The sequence below is a fragment of the Leucoraja erinacea genome, chromosome 26, assembly GCF_028641065.1.
Source record: "Leucoraja erinacea ecotype New England chromosome 26, Leri_hhj_1, whole genome shotgun sequence".
Lineage (NCBI taxonomy): Eukaryota > Metazoa > Chordata > Chondrichthyes > Rajiformes > Rajidae > Leucoraja > Leucoraja erinaceus.
In genome coordinates, this window is record NC_073402.1 from 17,316,360 (window position 1) to 17,335,879 (window position 19,520).

The window sequence follows — 19,520 nt, forward strand, 5'->3', positions numbered from 1 at the left end:
CCCACTACCGATGTTAGACTAACTGGTCTGTAATTCCCCATTTTCTCTCTCCCTCCCTTCTTAAAAAGTGGGGTTACGTTTGCTACCCGCCAATCTTCAGGAACTACTCCAGAATCTAAAGAGTTTTGAAAGATTATTACTAATGCATCCACTATTTCTGGAGCTACTTCCTTAAGTACTCTGGGATGCAGCCTATCTGGCCCTGTGGATTTAAGGTCGAGACCCTTCAGACCTTTTCTGTGGAAATTTCCGTCACTTCCCCTTTAAATTTTGCCACTCTCTCCTTAAACCTGTGCCCTCTAAGTTTTACTCTCCCCTAGCCTGGGGATAAGATTGTGACCGTCCACTTTATCTATGCCCCTCATGATTTAACAAACCTTTAAAAGGTCACCCCTCTGCCTAATTGGCTCCAAGGGAAACAGTTCCAGCTATCCAGTCTCCCTTCATAACTCAAGCCCTCTAGTCCTGGCGACATCAAATTGTGTTTAAGAAGGAACTGCAGATGCTGGAAAGTCGAAGGTAGACAAAAATGCTGGAGAAACTCAGCGGGTGAGGCAGCATCTATGGAGCAAAGGAAATAGGCAACGTTTTGGGTCGAATCCCTTCTTCAGACTGATGTGAGGATGGAGGGTGGGGGGGCCGGGAAGAAGAAAGGAAGAGGTGGAGCCAGTGGGCTGAGGGGGAGCTGAGAAGGGGAGGAGAAATTAGGGACTACCTGAAATTAGAGGTCAATGTTCATACCGCTGGGGTGCAAACTGCCCGTGAAATATGAGGTGCTGCTCCACCAAACTCTGGCCATGGAGGAGGCCCAGGACAGAAAGGTCAGATTCGGAATGGGAGGGGGAGTTGAAGTGCTGAGCCACCAGGAGATCAGGTTGGTTATTGCGAACCGAGCGGAGGTGTTCGGTGAAGCGATGGCCAAGCCTACGCTTGGTCTCACCGATGTAGAGCAGCTGACATCTAGAGCAGCGGATACAATAGAGGAGGTGCAGGTGAACCTCTGCCACACCTGGAAAGACTGCTTGGGTCCTTGAATGGAGTCAAGGGGGGAGGTAAAGCGACAAGTGGAGCATTTTCGGCTGTTGCAAGGGAAAGTGCCCGGAGAGTGGATGGTGCGGGTTCACATCAAATTGTTAATCTTTTCTGAACCCTCTCAAATTTAATCACATCCTTCCTATAATAATACAGTGTCCAGAATTGCACACAATACACCAAGTACAGTCTCACCAATGTCTTGTATGCCTATATCACAACATACCCAACTCTGATACTCAATGTCCCAACTGATGAAAGCAAACCATGTCCTGTGCCTTCTTCCCCACCCTGTATAACTTTCAAGGATCTATGTACTTGTTCCCTTCGGTCTCTCTCCTCTACCATATTCGCACTATTCACTGTGTATTTTTGTCAGTCTCCCTACCTGCTTCCACTACCTGAAACCTCCGGCAACCACCTGCAACCTCCAGGAACTGCACGGAAACCTTGGGTGGGGCGCAAAGTCTCCTGAGGTTTCCGTTCAGGTTTCCTAAGTGGGACAGGGGCATTAGATAACCTTCTCCACTGTCTATTACACACTCAATTCTGATGTCGCCCACAAACATACTAACCATGCCACCTAAATGTCATCCAAATGATTAATATAAACAAAGAACAGGGGACAGTTACTGGGCACATGAGTGGTCACTGGTACACCCTCCACCACCTTCCTATGGCTCCTTGCACCAAGCCAATATTTTACCCAAAGATGGACGCATGTGCTGGAGTAACGCAGTAACTCTGGAGACGGTGCCCGACCCACTGAATTACTCCAGCACTTTGTGTCTATGGTATAAACCAGCATCTGTAGTTTTTGTTTCCACTTTTAATATTTTATCCAATTGGCATGTTCACCCTTGATCCCATATGATCTAATCGTCCAGACTATCCTTCCAAGCAAGACCTTGTCAAAAGCCTTGCTAAAGACTTGCCTTCATTGATCCTCTTGGTAATCCCTTCACAATAACTCAATCAAATTGGTGAGGCATAATTTCCCACACACAAAGCCACGCTGACTATCCTTAGAGCTCTTAAATAAAGTCACAACATCAGCCACCCTCCAGTCTTTGGATTCTTCCACCTTGGCTAACAAAGATGCAGAAATCTCTGGCAAAAATGTTTTCTACAATCGAGGAAGTGACAAAAGTGGGTGTAAAATAGAAAATGCTGGAAATACTCAGCGAGAAACAGAATTAATGTTTCAAGTTTCACGTTTCATTTTGAATTCCAGCAGTCGCATATTGCTCTGGGGTTAATACTGGTGAGACCATTATTGTCTGAAAATTACATTTTGTTACATTGATCCAAGTCGAAATTTCCCAGTGATCTGAATTTTTAAACAGGCGCAATACACCAGGGAAGACTTCGAGAAGCAACAGGAATCCCCAATGTAAACAAGCCACTCACTTGGCAGCAACTGCAGCTTTGAGTCTGCAGCAGTGATTCCGGTTTCAGAATGATTAGTGAGCTTTGCAAATTAAATCCTTCCTGCGAGCACCCTGTTTTTGTAACTTATTCAATAATGGCATTATAGAAAATCTTAAAGCAGACTTGTGATTGTTCCCAAGGTGGATATTTAAGCTGTAGTATTCCACTCTCCTTATTCTTGATAGGAACGGAGCAATCTATCAGGAGATTGTGGGGAATGGTAGGAAATTCAGGGTAAGAGAAGACTCTTTAAATAACTAACATAAGTCATTTGCAGAAAATCGTCACTTTGTGTTAAATTAAGAGCAATAACAACTTGTACAAGGCCATTAGCAACTGCAGATGCTGGAATCTTGAGTAAAACACAAAGTGCTGGAGTAACTCAGCAGGTCAGGCAGCATCTATGTAGGGAAAGGACAGGCAACATTTTGGGTCAGGACCCTGCTTCGGACACGAGGAAGGGTTCCAACCAGAAACGTCGCCTGACTATTTCCCACAGGAACGGCTGCCTGAACCGCTGAGTTATTCCAGCACTTTGTGCTTTACACAATTATTCAATAACGTGCATACATATCTATAATCCCTTTATCGTAAATATCCCCAGGTGTATTTTCAGACAAAAAAAAATGCCACAAAGCCACATATGTACATATAGCACTGTGAATCAAAAGGCTGATCACATAAGGGAGGAGACCTGCAATGTGGTCTTACTTGCAAATAATCAATGGTGTTATCAGGTGCAACCATTAGCAGTGCAATCACAACCAGCAAAATGGAGGACAGGTAACTTATTCCCAATTCTCTCACTAAGCAATTACTCGATTACTTATTAGTGCCTCAACTTTTTTTTCCTGAACAATTACTGACATTTCACAAGGTCTTTAATTGTTTCCTTTCTTTTGATCCTGAAGTGCATAAAGCTGACACAAGATGGTTGACTGAAAGTCTGTATCAAAGCTGGCAGCTGAGACAGACAGGCAACTGCCCAGTGGATTTCTGATGGCTGCCTCACCCATCCTGTCTGATTAGCAATCTCAGCTCTGATCTCGAGAGTGTCTGGGAGCTCATGTTGTCAATGCCATGTAGGGTTTTCCTTTTGATGCTATAAATCACACTATTTAGTTAACTATCCCCAACCCATTTCAGACTTACTGGTCACCCCTTTTATGTCATTGGTCTCTCATTCTCTTTCCCTTAAATATTTCCTACTTCCCAATATTTTTTGCACTTTTAACAACGTGTAATAGAAGGACAAACTTGTGCATATGTGGGAAAACTATGCAGTCGGATAGAAGCAGACAAATATAAAAATCCCAATTTACTAAAGAATCTGGAGCTACAGTAACTGCTGTTTACTGCTCTGCCAGTACCTTGTAATTTTGCACACTTGATTAATGTTTTTATCTGCAGGTTTGCTAAGCTGGAGCTGCTGTGAAGCAGATGAAGTTCAGTTTGAATTTTATGGAACTCGTAAAACAAACTAAACAGCCAAATTGCAAACATCCAAAACTTAAACACGGCATAAAAACACTGGGAAATTGACTACCTAAATGAAAAATGAGCACAAACAAAGTAAATAAATGAAAGAGTTAAGCCCGTTTTAAACGACGGGCTGCATTGGAGCAGGAGCTTGTGCACTGTGTAACCTCAAGATTCGGAATATGCTGTGATTAGTCTATATATAGATGGCAAGGCTCAAGTCTGGAGTATGCGGATACTGTGGTGTTTGAATGGCCTAGGGTTGTACCTATCATCCCACAACAGCCAAACCAGTCAGATAGTAATGTACCCTGGGGAATCAGCTGAGTCATTTCAACAGCTTCAGACTCGATAAATACAGGCTCTGCAGGCTCAGCAGCCGAATGTGGAAGTCTGCAATTGTAGGCAACTTATTTGCTGAAGAAATGACAACTCATGGATCCGTTTAAGCTTTGACTGGTAGCCATAACTATCAAAGAGCGGCACTAAACTTCTAGCACGTTTTATTTTCAACATCTCTGCAACTCTTTTCACTTGTGAGATTTTTTTTTTTCATTGCAGCGGACATTTGGCATCTTCAGAAACTTTATTCATATTTACGTGCTTGTGAAGAATTCTCGAGGAATTTTTCGATATTTTCAATACGGAGATTTCTATCAGCTGTCTGATGAAATAAAAAGAAAAAAAAGGTTATTGATGATGGCTGGGATGCAGAGATGTGACAAGATGGTTTTTCTTCTGATGTCTTTGCTGGCACTGTTTGTGGAGTTGGTGACTGAGACCTTGGTGAAGCAGCATTCCCATTCGAGCTTTATCCATCGGAGACTGAACAACAGGGAGAAGCGAGAGATGCAAAAAGAGATCTTGTCTATTCTGGGCCTACCTCGCCGACCCAAACCTCTGCTCTCCATCAAACAATTGGCTTCTGCCCCAGTCTTCATGCTGGATCTTTATCGTACTGTGGCCACTGAAGAGTCAGACCAGTGGCAGGGGGCTTTGTTGCCTTTCCAGGTGTTCCAGACCACACACAGAGCCCTGGAACAGACATTCCTCCGTCAAGCAGATACTGTTATGAGCTTTGTTAATGTAGGTAAGTGTGTGCAAAAACAAATGCACTTTTAAGACTTGTCACACAACCGATTGGTTTCTTGTTGATGTACAGCCAGTGGTATAATTTGACCAAATAGTTAACTTGTCAATGGTGCAAACCATTTTAGCAAATAATGGAAGATGAGATCATATTTTGGTTTCTCAGTAGTTCTGGTGTAACTTCTAATTGAACAGATTACACAAAGACGTTGCCTTAGTGAGATTATGTGAAATTGAATCAATGTCGATTTATTTGAATTGCTCGATGTTCACGGTAGATGGATATTGATGTGCAGCTGACCCATTTCATTCAGTGCTAAAATCATCTAAAATCTCAGGTGCACCTTAATGACGAGCTGTGGATTCTCATGTATGAGTTTGCTGCTATATTGGGAAATATCTTAAACAAAAGTCAAGGTTAGCTCCTTTAACAATGTGTTTATCTTCTGAGTTTGCAGAGATTAATTAGTTGAGTACCAAGCCGTTTAATAACTAATGACTTTATTAGACCTGTTTCCAATATGGATAGATATTGTGATACAAAAGATTGGTACTTTGGTTAATTTCCTCTAGATTCTATAAATACATGTTATGAGAATGGCATTGTTTGCTGAATTACTAACAATATGCAGTTTTCAAAGTTTTGCAGTGTCCCAAAATTGGAAACATAAAATCAAGTTTCATCTGTTGAATGGTTATGAGATTTAGTTGCACCTTGTTCTTGAATCTAATGCTGCTTAACAAGAAATTGAGAAACCTCTGCTGGAATTACAGAATTACAGAATAATTAACTCGACTGAGCAGCTGTTTGCTGAGCTGTTTTTTTTTAAATCCAGTCACTACCATAGCAATTTCCTAACCATGGACGACAACTGAATGATAAATGGAAAATTCCCTATTGTAGCTTCTATGTGATACTATCATCCTCATTGAATAAATGTACCCACCTGAGACCATAATTTAGTATTGCTGTATAGTTTTTAAAAGTCCCAGAAAATTTGGAAGTTCGCTATAAATTGCTTTGGTTCCAAAGAGCCTCCCATCCTAAAGAAACGTATTACTTTTGTATTTTTTCCGTCTGCATGACAAGAAGCTGAGCTTCACGCCATGCATATAACAATGATGGTAACACATAATCTCACGCCGGTAGAACATCTGGAGGTAACTGCCTTTAGTTAGAATTCCCTCTGCATTTTTAGACTTTAACATTTTTTGTGTGGCACGCTGCTGAAATGATAGGTAGGTAAACAGGCAATCTGGAGTTTACTATTTCATTCACAGAATTTGGCTAATGCAGGCAAGTCCTTTATTTCTTCTCTATGCTTAATCGCCTTTGACTGGGCCATTTCAGAAGGCAAGTAAGAATCAACCACTTTATTAGCAGTTCAAACTCCAATGTTATCCAGGCATATTGTCCAGGATAATTGAAGCAGATTTTGGAAGGATTTTGGTGATAATACGGGTTTCTGCCTCCCCAGCTCATTATTGTCAACTCCAGATTTATTTCATTACCTGAGTTTAACTTCCCCAGATGAGAGAGTTAGATTGAAACTCCTGTCATTGTAAACCTCTTTACTCCAGGCCTCTGGATTGTCAGTCCAGAAACACTACCCTGAACTATACCACATTATTCTAGGCTACTGGGGCTGGTATTTGTTCTTTAATCATTCATAATGAAGGATTGTAAAATAGTGCAAGGATTGAGATCTAAATGTAAACCAGTGTTGGCGAATTTAAAATACAATCAGATATAGCCATGGAAAATAAAGAGAGGGAAATTGAGTTTGAATTAAGAAAGAGAAAAAATAAAATTCTCATTGCACAACTCGCAGGTCAGAAACTTTTGGATATTTTGATTTGAACTGAACCAGTGCTTCTGTTTATATTTACTGTGACATTTGAAAACAAGTATTGCCTTATTCTCCTGAGGCCCACAGTTCATATAGTCCCAAAAATAGTATAGATCATAAGCAGTGCAAAAGACTTTAATTGGAAAAAATTACAGTGTAATCAATTTTACGAGAAGGTGACTGTGGGTAGCTGAAGATAATTGGTTAACATGGTTCTTTCAGAGTTTAGGGCTTGGGTAACCAGAGGCACGGCTCCAAATGTTGAGGCAGAGATGATTGACTCTTTCAACAATGCTTGCTTTCACTTTACTTCGCTCTGGTTGGGCTATTCCTTCCTTACAATCTTTCTTCCTTACCTGCATACATATTTGCTTTGTGAGTTTATTCAAATACCATAAACAGTGCCTTCACAAATGCACAGGATAAACAAACCAAACCAACATCCGCTTCCATCCCCAACATTGAGGCTCAATCAGCTCCCGCTGAGGAATCGCATCGTTCACTTGGCTGAAACCAGATCCACAAAACAACTAAGGAAAGACACAAAATGTCGGAGTAACTCAGTGGCTCAGGCAGCATCCTTGGAAAACATGGATAGGTGATTATTCAGGTTGGGATCTCATCTTCCATCATCTTTTAGTCTTAATACTGGATCTCATATTTGCATTGGAAAAGGGCCTGTTCTCCTGTGGGCCATTCATCTGTAATATAGGTTCTGGGTTTTTTTCCCCCCTCTCCATTTGCACAGCCTGACCTGTGAACTGTTCCTAAAACCACATTTTACAGTTTTTAATTCCTTTCTTTGTGTTCTTTCCCTCTAACTGCACTCATTTCTGAGCTAATATGCTCCCTGATTTCTTTCTTACTTCCCTCGTTAACCTGGCAAGGGGATGATTTCATCTGTGGATGGGGCCCCATGGCAACGCTGGCCTCATTCTATCAGGGATATTCTCTTTGTCCTATCCATCCCTCCCCCACCCTCTCGGCAACGTAAAACTATCTCTCTCAATACCAATTCTCTCAAAGGGTCTTTGACTTGAAACATTAACCGTGTTTTGTGTTCCATTGATTTTTCCTGATGTGCTTGAGTGTTTCCAGCATTTTCTGCTTTTATTACATGAACTATGCATTTTAGGCCAAACTGAAAAAAGCATTTGTCGTATAATATTAACATTTGGAGAAAATTAAATGACTTACAGAGCATCCACAAAAACTGGTGGATATATTCCTCAACTCAGGCATCATTGGAGAAAGTGAATACTTCAACTTTTAACACCACAAGTCTCCACACAAGCTGAACCAGGCACAGTAGTCCTGAAAGTTGTACTTAAGTTTGTGACTTCAACCAACAGCAGGAACACATAAAAATGGTTCAGCCACAGAAATGTTCCTTGGAGTTGGCATTGAAAATAAATAAAAGCCAACCACTGCCTTGTGTTCCAATCCCACCCTCCTATTTCAAATCCACATCCTTGGCTTTCCCCATGGTCAATTACTTGACATGTTTCTGAAGCCGAACATAGTATCCTAGCATTCATCACGCATTAGGAAAGACACAGCTGGAATACTTTTTTTTTGTACAGTACGCCGGCACCTCTAAACAGTTTAGAAACGTCATCAATGTACAGCACCCTACATAGAAACATAGAAACATAGAAATTAGGTGCAGGAGTAGGCCATTCGGCCCTTCGAGCCTGCACCGCCATTTAATATGATCATGGCTGATCATCCAACTCAGTATCCCGTACCTGCCTTCTCTCCATACCCTCTGATCCCCTTGGCCACAAGGGCCACATCTAACTCCCTCTTAAATATAGCCAATGAACTGGCCTCAACTACCCTCTGTGGCAGAGAGTTCCAGAGATTCACTACTCTCTGTGTGAAAAAAGTTCTTCTCATCTCGGTTTTAAAGGATTTCCCCCTTATCCTTAAGCTGTGACCCCCTTGTCCTGGACTTCCCCAACATCAGGAACAATCTTCCTGCATCTAGCCTGTCCAACCCCTTAAGAATTTTATAAGTTTCTATAAGATCCCCTCTCAATCTACTAAATTCTAGAGAGTACAAACCAAGTTTATCCAGTCTTTCTTCATAAAACAGTCCTGACATCCCAGGAATCAGTCTGGTGAACCTTCTCTGCTCTCCCTCTATGGCAATAATGTCCTTCCTCAGATTTGGAGACCAAAACTGCATGCAATACTCCAGGTGTGGTCTCACCAAGACCCTGTACAACTGCAGTAGAACCTCCCTGCTCCTATACTCAAATCCTCTTGCTATGAAAGCCAACATACCATTCGCTTTCTTTACTGCCTGCTGCACCTGCATGCCTACCTTCAATGACTGGTGTACCATGACACCCAGGTCTCGCTGCATCTCCCCCCTTTCCCAATCGGCCACCGTTTAGATAATAATCTGCTTTCCCGTTTTTTGCCACCGTGTCGCATGAACTGTTATAGGCGTATCGGCATCTTTCTGTCCAAAAAAGTACTGTCTCAGACTATAGCTGGAGACCAGCTTTGATCCTCATCAGCTCTTAGTCTGCTTTAGTTAAGGAGTGGTAGTGGAGCAATGGCTTACATGTTCCACTACTCATAAAGCTGAAAGCATTTGATACAAAGTTATTGTTTTCTTTCCGTCTGTGATCACGTTCCCTTGCGATGGTTGAAGAGGGATTGCGGTGAAAGGAGATGTTGGAGGTGAGAGAGAGGGGTGACAGGATAGAACCAGTGCTCTTTTTGTGAAGGGGCCCATCGGTATAGATATTGGCTCCTCTAAAAAGTTCAACAGCATTTTACTTGTATTCTGGCGACATGACATGAATATTTATTAGTCATGTGCACCGGCAGATTTTCGGTACAAAATAATACCACTGGACAGAACCAAGTGGTAGTTGAGAGTTGGAAACATGGGAGTGGGAAGAGAAGCCACTACAGCAGATGTCATCCCTTTGTCTGGAACTGGGAGTTAGCAGTACGCTAACAGTACAATTCAGTCCAACTCCGCTCCGCAGGAGGTGACAGAGCAAGATTATACCATCAATCACTGCGGCTGCAGGCAGATGAAGATGATTGAGGAGGGTTGATGCACAGAATCACGGACACAAAGGATGATGTTGATGACTGTTAGGGCTGATTCAGAGAGAAGTTCAAACATTCAAGCTGCTGGACATAGATGTGACGACATTACAACTCGGGGAGTAAAGGAAGATGAGGTCGGTGTTTGCAATTATGTGCACATTTCAAAGGAGAGTTGAGTAGAAGCATGAGAATACGCTTATGATATCACCCAGTGTAAATTCAAGATAATTGACAGGGAGATCAGAGGTTAATGGGAAAATATATCTTTCACCCAGAGCTTGGTAGGAGTCTGGAATTTACTGTTGAATAGGGTGGTCGAGGTAAAAACCCTTACCCTGTTTAGAAATATGCCCAAATGTGTATTTCAAGAGTTATAACCTATAGCTCTACTGATTAGATTCAGATTCCGATTCAGATTCAATTTTAATTGTCATTGTCAGTGTACAGTACAGAGACAACGAAATGCATTAGACAACGAAATGCTCCTTCTTTGACATAACATCATCTTCCACAGCAATTCCTCACCAGGTTATGAGGTTAATCTTCTTCCTGTACTCTGTCTCATCATTATTTGATATCCGGACCACTGCGGTGATGTCTGCAAACTTGTAAATTGAATTGGATTGGTATTTGGTTGCATAGTCATGAGTGTATAGGAGTATATTGGGGGCTGAGAACGCATCCTTGCTGGGCACCAGTGTTGAGCATTATTGTAGAGGATGATTTGTCACCTATCCTCACTGTTTGTGGTCTGTTGGTCGGTAAGTCGAGGATCCAGTAACAGAGGGGAGTGCTGACGCCAAATTTCATGAGTTTGGAGATGAGCTTGGTTGGGATAGAGTCATAGAGCGTAGAAACTTTGGCCCAACATGCCCACACCAAACAACATGTCCCATATACACTATTCCACCTGCCTGCGATTGGCCCTATCCCTCTCAACCTCTCCTATACACCCACCACCCTTTGTGTGAATAAGTTAAGGGCCTGTCCCCATTTCACGAGTTATTCACAAATTCTCCCGCGTTTTCCCCTTGATTCAAACTCGCAGAATGTTCGTAACTAGGCCGTAGGAGTTCGTAGATATATCGTAGCGGTTCGTTATGCCAGCCGTAGGTGCTCGTGGCATCAGGTAAGTCGGGACGTTTTTTCCAGCCCGATAAAAAATGTTCACGAGTAAAAAAAATGGTTGGGAATTCGTAGACATACTCGTAGGAGTTCGTGAACATAGTCGGGGACACCATGACCTTGATTTTTTTTTAGGTCCTTTAAACTCGGCAGAGGTTCTGAATTAAGTCGTGAAAGGCCCTTTTCCCTTCAGGTTCCTATTAAATCTTTCCAAACTCCCTCATCTTGAACCTATGTCATCTGGTTCACGATTCCCCTATTCTGGTCAAGAGACTCTGTGCGTCTGTCTACCTGATCTATTCCTCTCATGATTTTGCACACCTCTGATGGTATTGATGGCTTCGGAGTCACACAAATGAAATATTAAAAGGCAGGTTGGAATGCTTTCTGCCGTGTTTCATTAATTGCAGCCAGAGGGCTTGGCAGGATGGGGTCGAACAAAGACAGCTCATTAAGGCAGGGGAAAGCAGTTCCCAATGAGAGCTGCCATGCTGTCATCCACCTGCTCTGCTGTTATTGTATCCAAGCATCCAATCTACATACAGCTGCAATGGATTGAATCAGACAAGTGTTACAGTTTCATATGCAAAACAGCTCAAGTCATTGAGCCGCAAACTCCTAACTACAGTTGATGCACAACTCCAACCAATAACAATCTTGCAATCTGTTAAGCATTCTCCCAGCAATCTTGGTGTTAATGTACGGAATAAAATTAAGTGGCCCATCCCCAACAAAAAAGTCTTCCTGTGAGACAGATAACCTACTGTTTACCATGTTACTGAGAGAAGGGAGACCATTCACTGCTCAGTTTGGGCCACACACAGATTGTAAGCTGTTTAATGGGGTGGCGCCATCTGTATTAATGGACATGAAAATCACCCTCAGATTTTAACGGCAACAGTTAACCCATGTTTCAGTGTTCATAATTAGGCTTCCTATTTCCATGGGGAAGGCTGGCTGATTAATTCAGTCTCTCTCAGACAACGAGAATCATCAGATCTCTAGTGTCAAATCCTCCTTCATTTCTCCGCCTGCCCATTTCAAGATGAGTGCAAAATCTGATGACAATAGAATTGGTGACTTACCAGAGCATCTAATTTAATCATGTGCAGCACGGAACTGCAGATTGTTTAAGAAGGAACTGCAGATGCTGGAAAATCGAAGGTACACAAAAAAGCTGGGGAAACTCAGCGGGTGCAGCAGCATCTATGGAGCGAAGGAAATAGGCAACGTTTCGGGCCGAAACCCTTCTGAAGATTTCCTTCGCTCCATAGATGCTGCTGCACCCGCTGAGTTTCTCCAGCTTTTTTGTGTACGGAACTGCAGATGCTGGTTTACACCGAAGATAGACACAAAATGGTAGAGTAACTCAGTGGGACAGGCAGCATCTCTGGAGAGAAGATGCTGCCTGTCCCACGGAGTTACTCCAGCATTTTGTATCAATCTAATTTAATCAATTGATTTACAGACAACCCAGAGTGACACAAGGATGATCATGTTGATTGAAAGTTTTGGAGCTGCAGATCTAGTCATCTGTTCCTCACTATAAAGGGAACAAAAATGATTCACTCTGCTGAAACTCACTAGGTAATGCACAGCTAAAGAATAAGGTTTCTTTTATTTCAGGGGCGGTATGGTGGCACAGCAGTAGAGCTGCTGCATCACAGTGCCACGGACCCGGGTTTGATCCTGACCACGGGTGCTGTGCTGCGTTTGTATGTTGTTTCCGTGACCCTGTGAGTTTTCTCCCGGTACTCTGGTCTCCTCCCACACTCCAAAGACGTGCAGGTTTGTAGCCTAATGTGCTTCTGTAAATTTCCCCCAGTGTGTAGGATGTGGAAGTGGGATAACATAGAACTAGTGTGCAGGTGACAGATAGTCGACGTGGACTCGGTGGGCCGAAGGACCTGTTTCTGTAAAACTTAAGTCGTATCAGGGTCAAAGTTGCGAATTAAATTAATTTTGCAGCGAGCACTTGTTAACCACTCATTGCAGCCTGAGCATGACGCTGGGGACTCGCAAATCTTGACCTGATGACATAAAATGCTGCACGTTCAGTTTGGCAACCTGCCATCCCCCTCATGAACCTGCAGTCTGGTTAAGTTACTTTTCTTAAAAGACCGCATTAGACCATTAGTTCACGCGGACATTTTCAGCTTCGAACCCACCCAAATGTTTTTTAGCTTAACTGTTTAAACTATTGCTAGAACTTTCAGGAAGTGAAGACTGAATCAAATACCTTTCTAGACACTGCCAATTGACAAGACATTGTGTTTTGGCAGCCTGCCAATTGACAAGACATTGTATTTTGACAACCTGCCATAAATGGAACTGAGATGCTGTTCAAGGAAAATAAAAGACCAAGTTCTTTTATTAAAAATAAAGGCAAAGTATTGGAGTAACTCAGTGGGTCAGGCATCTCTGGAGGACATGGATAGGCGACATTTCTGGTCGAGACCTTTCTTCAGACTTGTTAAACCTTTACGTGGCGTTTCTTAGTTTTACAATAGACTCCCAGTAGTTATTATACAATATGTGATCCCCTCACAAGCTGCATCTTCCAATCAGTGCCACAACACATGATATGTTAATTTCAGATGTAGAATCTGGAGAAAGTGGTGAGCAGACGAAAGGTTCCTCTCCACAAAGAAACAAGTATTGGTGCCAGACACTTTCCTTGCCTCTTCGTCATAGCATGAAGCAGAGGGGTTAAGATGAAGGAGATTAGCTTAAAATATTTTAACATTGGCTAATGTGCCTTCATAAATGTATTTTTGCTCCCTTAATTGGTTTCAAGCGTCTTGCTGCAACAAACATCATTGGAGTGGCCTGACTCTGAGTGTTATGAAGCCAGTTGCTGAGAAACTGCTGTTGCTAACTTGGTCTTTTCTATCTAGGTCACTCACCTTTCTCAGTTTTCGCTCCTTGCTTTGGGGAATGACTTTGTCTCCACTGAAAGACTATTCTATACCGACATCACAATTCAATGAGTAGTAGCCTCAGATACCAGGCCATGTCACACCACTCAGTTATGCTGGGTGTCCCAGTTAGCTGAAAGAACATGCAAAATGTTTGTAGACACAAAGTGTTGGAGTAACTCAGCGGTACAGACAGCGTCTCTGGAGAGAAGGAATGATTACATTTCGAGTCGAGTCTCTTCTCCAAAGTGTTGTGCTCTTCCCATGTTAGTTTTGTTTTGTCAGATTTTGCTGCTGTAACAAACACACATTTTAAACATCATATAATATAATTTATAGTTTAAAATTAATATTTTATTTTGTACATTGACTGAGCACTTTCGCTGATCAGGCTTCTACTTTTTATAGTGGGAGTCTATTGTAAAACTAAGAAACACCAAAAAGGTTTAACATCAATCTGAAGAAGGGTCCAGACTCGAAACGTCGCCTAACCATGTTCTCATGGCCCGCTGAGTTACTCCGGAACTTTGTGTCTATCTTTGGTATAAACCAGCATCTGTAGTTCTTTGTTTCAACCTATTCCCTGTCAAGCTTTGTCCTGCCTTACCTCTCTTCCAGCTTCCTTTCATTCCCCCCCCCCCCCCCCCCATAATTAGTCTGAAAAAGGGTCCCTGACCCAAAACATCATCTATCCATGTTCTCCAGAGATGCTTCCTGACCCATTGCGTTATTTGAGCACTTTGCGTGCTTTTCAAACTGATCACCTTCTGAATTTCCAGGATGTTATTGTGGATTTTGTCAGGGAATATTATTGTGCAAAGGGGGCAGGTTAGTAGACGACCTGTGTCTGGCAGATGTTTATTCTGAGCATCATTGCAGCAAGAGATTACCAGGTTACGATGATTCAAGGAGAGTATCAAAGCCTCTTTGGACAAAGCATAACACCACCACGATTCACCATTTTATTCAAAATGGAGAAGGAGCATTTGGGAAGGCTTGTTCAGAGTGTGCAAAAGTTGAGAGTGAATAGCAGAATGAACACACTACCCACCCAGTGCCTCCTGCCCAGCTGTGGCTCGGTGTACAACGCATCACCAAGTCAACACACAGAACTGGAATGAAACCAATTCTGAGGAACTGCTGAAGGAGCAGAAAAGATTCAAATCAATAAATTGCGGATGATGTTTGCCATATTTTTTCTGTTATTTCTAAAGGCAGAAAATAGGTCATTATAAAACCAATGCATACACACTAAAACAACGCAATTAAATTGACCTACTGTGTCCAATATAATGAGCCATTGTGTGTTCAATGTTAGTACTGTACTACAGTACTTTTCCCACAGATGTAAGACCTATATAGGACCTCTGGGGAAGAGGGTAGCTTTCCTTTTAACTTTGTGTGAAATAGAGACCCAGGCACTGGAGTTTGTCTAGCTTTGTACTGTAACTTCTGTGTGGGAACAGCTGAATACTCTGGAGGAAGAGAGTAAATGTGTGTTGTAACTGCTGACATCAGTTGCCTGGGACTTTTCCCATTTCTAGCAAACTCAGGGCAGAAAACTGGCAACAATCACTAGAAATTTAGTACCAGGGGCTTTTTCATTTATGATTTTAAAAAGGGGATGGGAGGAGATGAATGAAGAGGAGAGTAGAGGAGAGGAGAGGAGAGGGGAGGAGATGAGAGGGGAGGGGAGAAGAGGATAGGGGTGGGGAGGGGAGGGGTGGGGGGGGAGGGGAGGGGAGGGGAAGAGAGGAATTCAATCTTTCTCATTCTAAGTGATCTGTGTGGACTCCTATTTTCTGTCTCATTTAGCATGAACTAATATTTTGCATGTTTTTAATTAATTGTGTAGATGTGAAAGTGGGAGATACTGAGGCAAAGTTAAACTGCAACAATATGCATTCTGTTAGATCCCCAGTAATAACCATTTATCCCATCTTGCTAGCAATTTTAAGAAAACAACATTAAAAGTAATTTTTATGGGAACGTGTAATTCATTACATAAACTACACTTTGAATTTATTCAAAATGTTATTTTGTTACATGAGAGGCAAATAATAATTTAGATTTATATGTTAACATATTTAAAGGTGTTTGGATAAAAACAACATGAACAGGTGAAATTGGTTCAGGAAATTACAATTGTCCTGTAAAACAATAATTACATGGAATTGAAGGAAGTACATCGTGACGTTCCCCATGATTTCAATTATAATCTGCTCCTCCTTTTAATACGAGTTCAGTTTAGTTTAGAGATGAAGCACGGAAACTAGCTCTTTGGCCCACTGAATTCATGCTGACCATTGATCACCTGTCCTATATTATCCCACTTTCAATCCTAGGGGTAATTTACAGAAGCCAATTTACAACAATCCTGTGTGTATTTGGAGTATGGGAGGAAAGCAGAGCACCCAGAGATAATTCATGCAGTCACAGAAAAATGTACAAACTCCGCATGTACATGGCCATAGTCAGGATCGAACCCAGGTCGTTGGCGCAGTAAGACATCAGTTCTAATGCAGCGCCACTGTCCCACTCTAATATTAATACTAAGATTTGCAAATGTTTAGCAATGAAGATGATAGTCACAGATGTAGCCAGGAAGCTGACATGGGTAGATGCAACAGAAGTATGAAATGATGTACTTTAATGGGAATAAAAAAGCTGAGTGAAATGATATAGTTTTAAAGGGAGTACTAGAACATATAGTAGATCTGAGGGTATAGGTACATGGATATTTGAATGTAGCAGGAAAAGTTGAGATTACTCATTAAAAAAATATACTTTATTGGAATCCTTGGCTACGTTGACAGAGATTAGAGCGCAAAAGTGCAGAAGTTCTGCAAAACCATGACCAAGATTTGGTTATATCGCTACTGGAGTATCGAGTTTAGAAAAGGTGCAGAAAAGATTTATTGGGATGTTATCAGACATAAAGGACTTTAGTAGTGAGGAGAGGCAGGAATTGTTGTCCTCTGAGCACAGGAAGTGCAAGGAGATTTGATGCAAGTGTAAAAAATTGAAAATATTATGATAGAGTTTAAAAAAAATACTTTTTCAGTAGCAGTGAGGTAAGTCATCAAAGGAAAGACGGTTAAAGTGAGAGGCACTAAAACTAAAGGCAGCAGTAAGTTGTTGTGATCTGGAATGCACTGTGGAAAGTTAAGGGAAGCAGATTTATTGGGAACCTACAAAAATGAATTAAACAAAGCTTGAAGAAGTGTTATTTAAAACATACAAGGTACTTGGTGCTGAGCCGGAAAATAGGACAAATTGGAGAGCTAAACACAAAGTGCTGGAGTAACTCAGCTGGTCAGGCATCATGACCAGCCTGACCATCATCTGGTCAGGCTGGTCATGAAAAAAAGGATAGATAACATTTCTGATATTAATGACGTCTCAGTCCCGACCCAAAACGTCACCTATCCTTTTCCTCCAGAGATGCAACCTAATCTGCTGATTCCTCCAGCACTTTGTGTCTATCGTGTATAAACCAGCATCTGCAGTTCATTGTTTCTACAAATCAGAGAGCTGTCAGGGTGCCTGCAGGAGAGCAGAATGATCTGCATTCGTGCTGCATTTAAGAATGAATTGCAAATCTATTTATGTCACACTTAACACAATCTTAAATAGCTTCAGATAAAGGGAAGCAATTTATTGCCAGCACAGAAATAGACAGGGGGCTGTTAACACTGCCCATTTTAGAAACATTCAGCAAATTATAAAAAAAATCTTTAAGAACTTCAGGAAACCTCAACTCCCCACCAACCTATGATGTGTGGTCGCTGTAATAAAGGAGGAAAATGGGCATAAAGCAAACTACAAGACAAACTCAACGGATCAGACAGCATCTGTGGAAGGAAATGGACTGACGATGGGACCCCTCTTCAATCTAAAGCAGGATCCCGACCCGAAGGGTCTCGGTCCCGCCCATTGCCCTCCTCAGATGCTGCCCGACCAACGGAATTCCTCCTGCAATTTGTTTTTTATTCAAAATTCAAGATTCTCTGGGCAGTCACTTTACACGTATCAAGTGCACATAAATACCAATAACATAGTTACAGCACAATCTTTTTTTATGATGAATATGGAATTAAAATAGTCCAGGACATCTTTATGGTGCCATGAGATATTTTATGTCCATCCAAGTGCCGGCAGAACTTCAGATTAACTTCTCATCCAAATGTTGGCACCTCTGATGGTGAAACACTCCACTGATGCCGCACTTGGTATAAGCGAGATTAGGCTCAATACAGACTCAGGGTGATGACAAAACTCTTGAATTGTTGTAAACCCCCATCAAATGCCTTCCAGGGAAGGAGATTTACCTGGTCTTTCCTGCATGTGGCTGCACACAAGTAGTTGACTTTTAACTGCCATCTGAAGATGACCCAGCAAGTCACTCAGTTGTGCTCTTGCACAATGGTTCAATGGGTCTTTGTTGTCACATATGCAATGCACAGTGAGATTCTTTTTGCATAGTTCACACATTCACGTGTCACCATATTTTGGCGCCATTTACAAAAGTCCAAAGACCACGTGCTCAATGTATTTCCCATTATGGTGGTTCATCATGATCTTTCGAAGGGCATTTAGGGATGGACATTTAGGGATAGCCAGCAACATCCATATCTGTAAAAATGAATAAATTTAAAACCTCCTTTATTCCACTTGAATTTGCTCTGACTTTAATATGGTCTCGTCTGTTTTTGTTCACCTCCCGTTTAAATGTCAAAGAATTACAAACCAAATCAATGTAAAAGTAAAATTCCTCTTACAGGTGCTGCAAAGATGTAGGGTGTTGGATAATAATCCTCTGCTGATCATAGAATAAATCTTCCTTCACTGTGTCTCAATGTGGTGGTGCAACGTTGAGGGTTATTAAACAAAAGAATGGTTCATTCCCCAGCATCCGCTGCTTTGAGAAGTTAATAAATACATCCCGAATAAACAAATAAAGCAATGTGGGCAGTCCCAGAGCTCTCCTGGGAGTGGAAATTTCCTGTCTTGAAGCAACCTACATAATTGCGCAGTTGATGACATGGCCACTGAAAGCGACCTTCCCACGAGTAATCTGAAAGGGGAGAAGAAAAGGGGCAATGATAAAATGTTTGGGCAGCAGAAATATTTCCAAAAAATTATATTGCTACAATTCACTGCCCAATATTCAGCTCAATGTGACCAACTTTTAGGGATGGAATATAAAAGCAGATCCATGTGAAACTGCCTTGACTAGCTCACTCTTAGTAATAATCTATATCTTGTATTGATGAAAATACACATCGTTTTATTTTGTATGCAGAGAAACATTTGGACAAGCTTTGCCTTGTACAACACTGATTAATTCACGCTGTGGTTTATCAGTTTATAGAACACATCTGCTGTGGTTCCTGCACTGAAATGGTGAGGGTGCCAGATGACCAGCTTCATACGTGGCTTCCTCCCATTGACAAAAACATTTATATTTAATGTTCCATTGATTTAAGACTCACACTCTGACCACATGATGACACCTATT

The 19,520-nt window shown here is 41.8% G+C and overlaps 1 protein-coding gene across 1 annotated transcript in view; it reads left to right on the top strand.

Annotated features, from left to right (window-relative positions):
• The first annotated feature begins 2,767 nt into the window (after positions 1-2,767).
• LOC129709706 (bone morphogenetic protein 7-like) overlaps positions 2,768-19,520 on the top strand; it is a 52,807-nt gene continuing 36,054 nt past the window's right edge. The window contains exon 1 of the mRNA XM_055656229.1: positions 2,768-5,032. Within this exon, the coding sequence (XP_055512204.1) occupies positions 4,639-5,032 (394 nt within the window). The 5' untranslated portion in view covers positions 2,768-4,638. The remainder of the gene's footprint in view (positions 5,033-19,520) is intronic.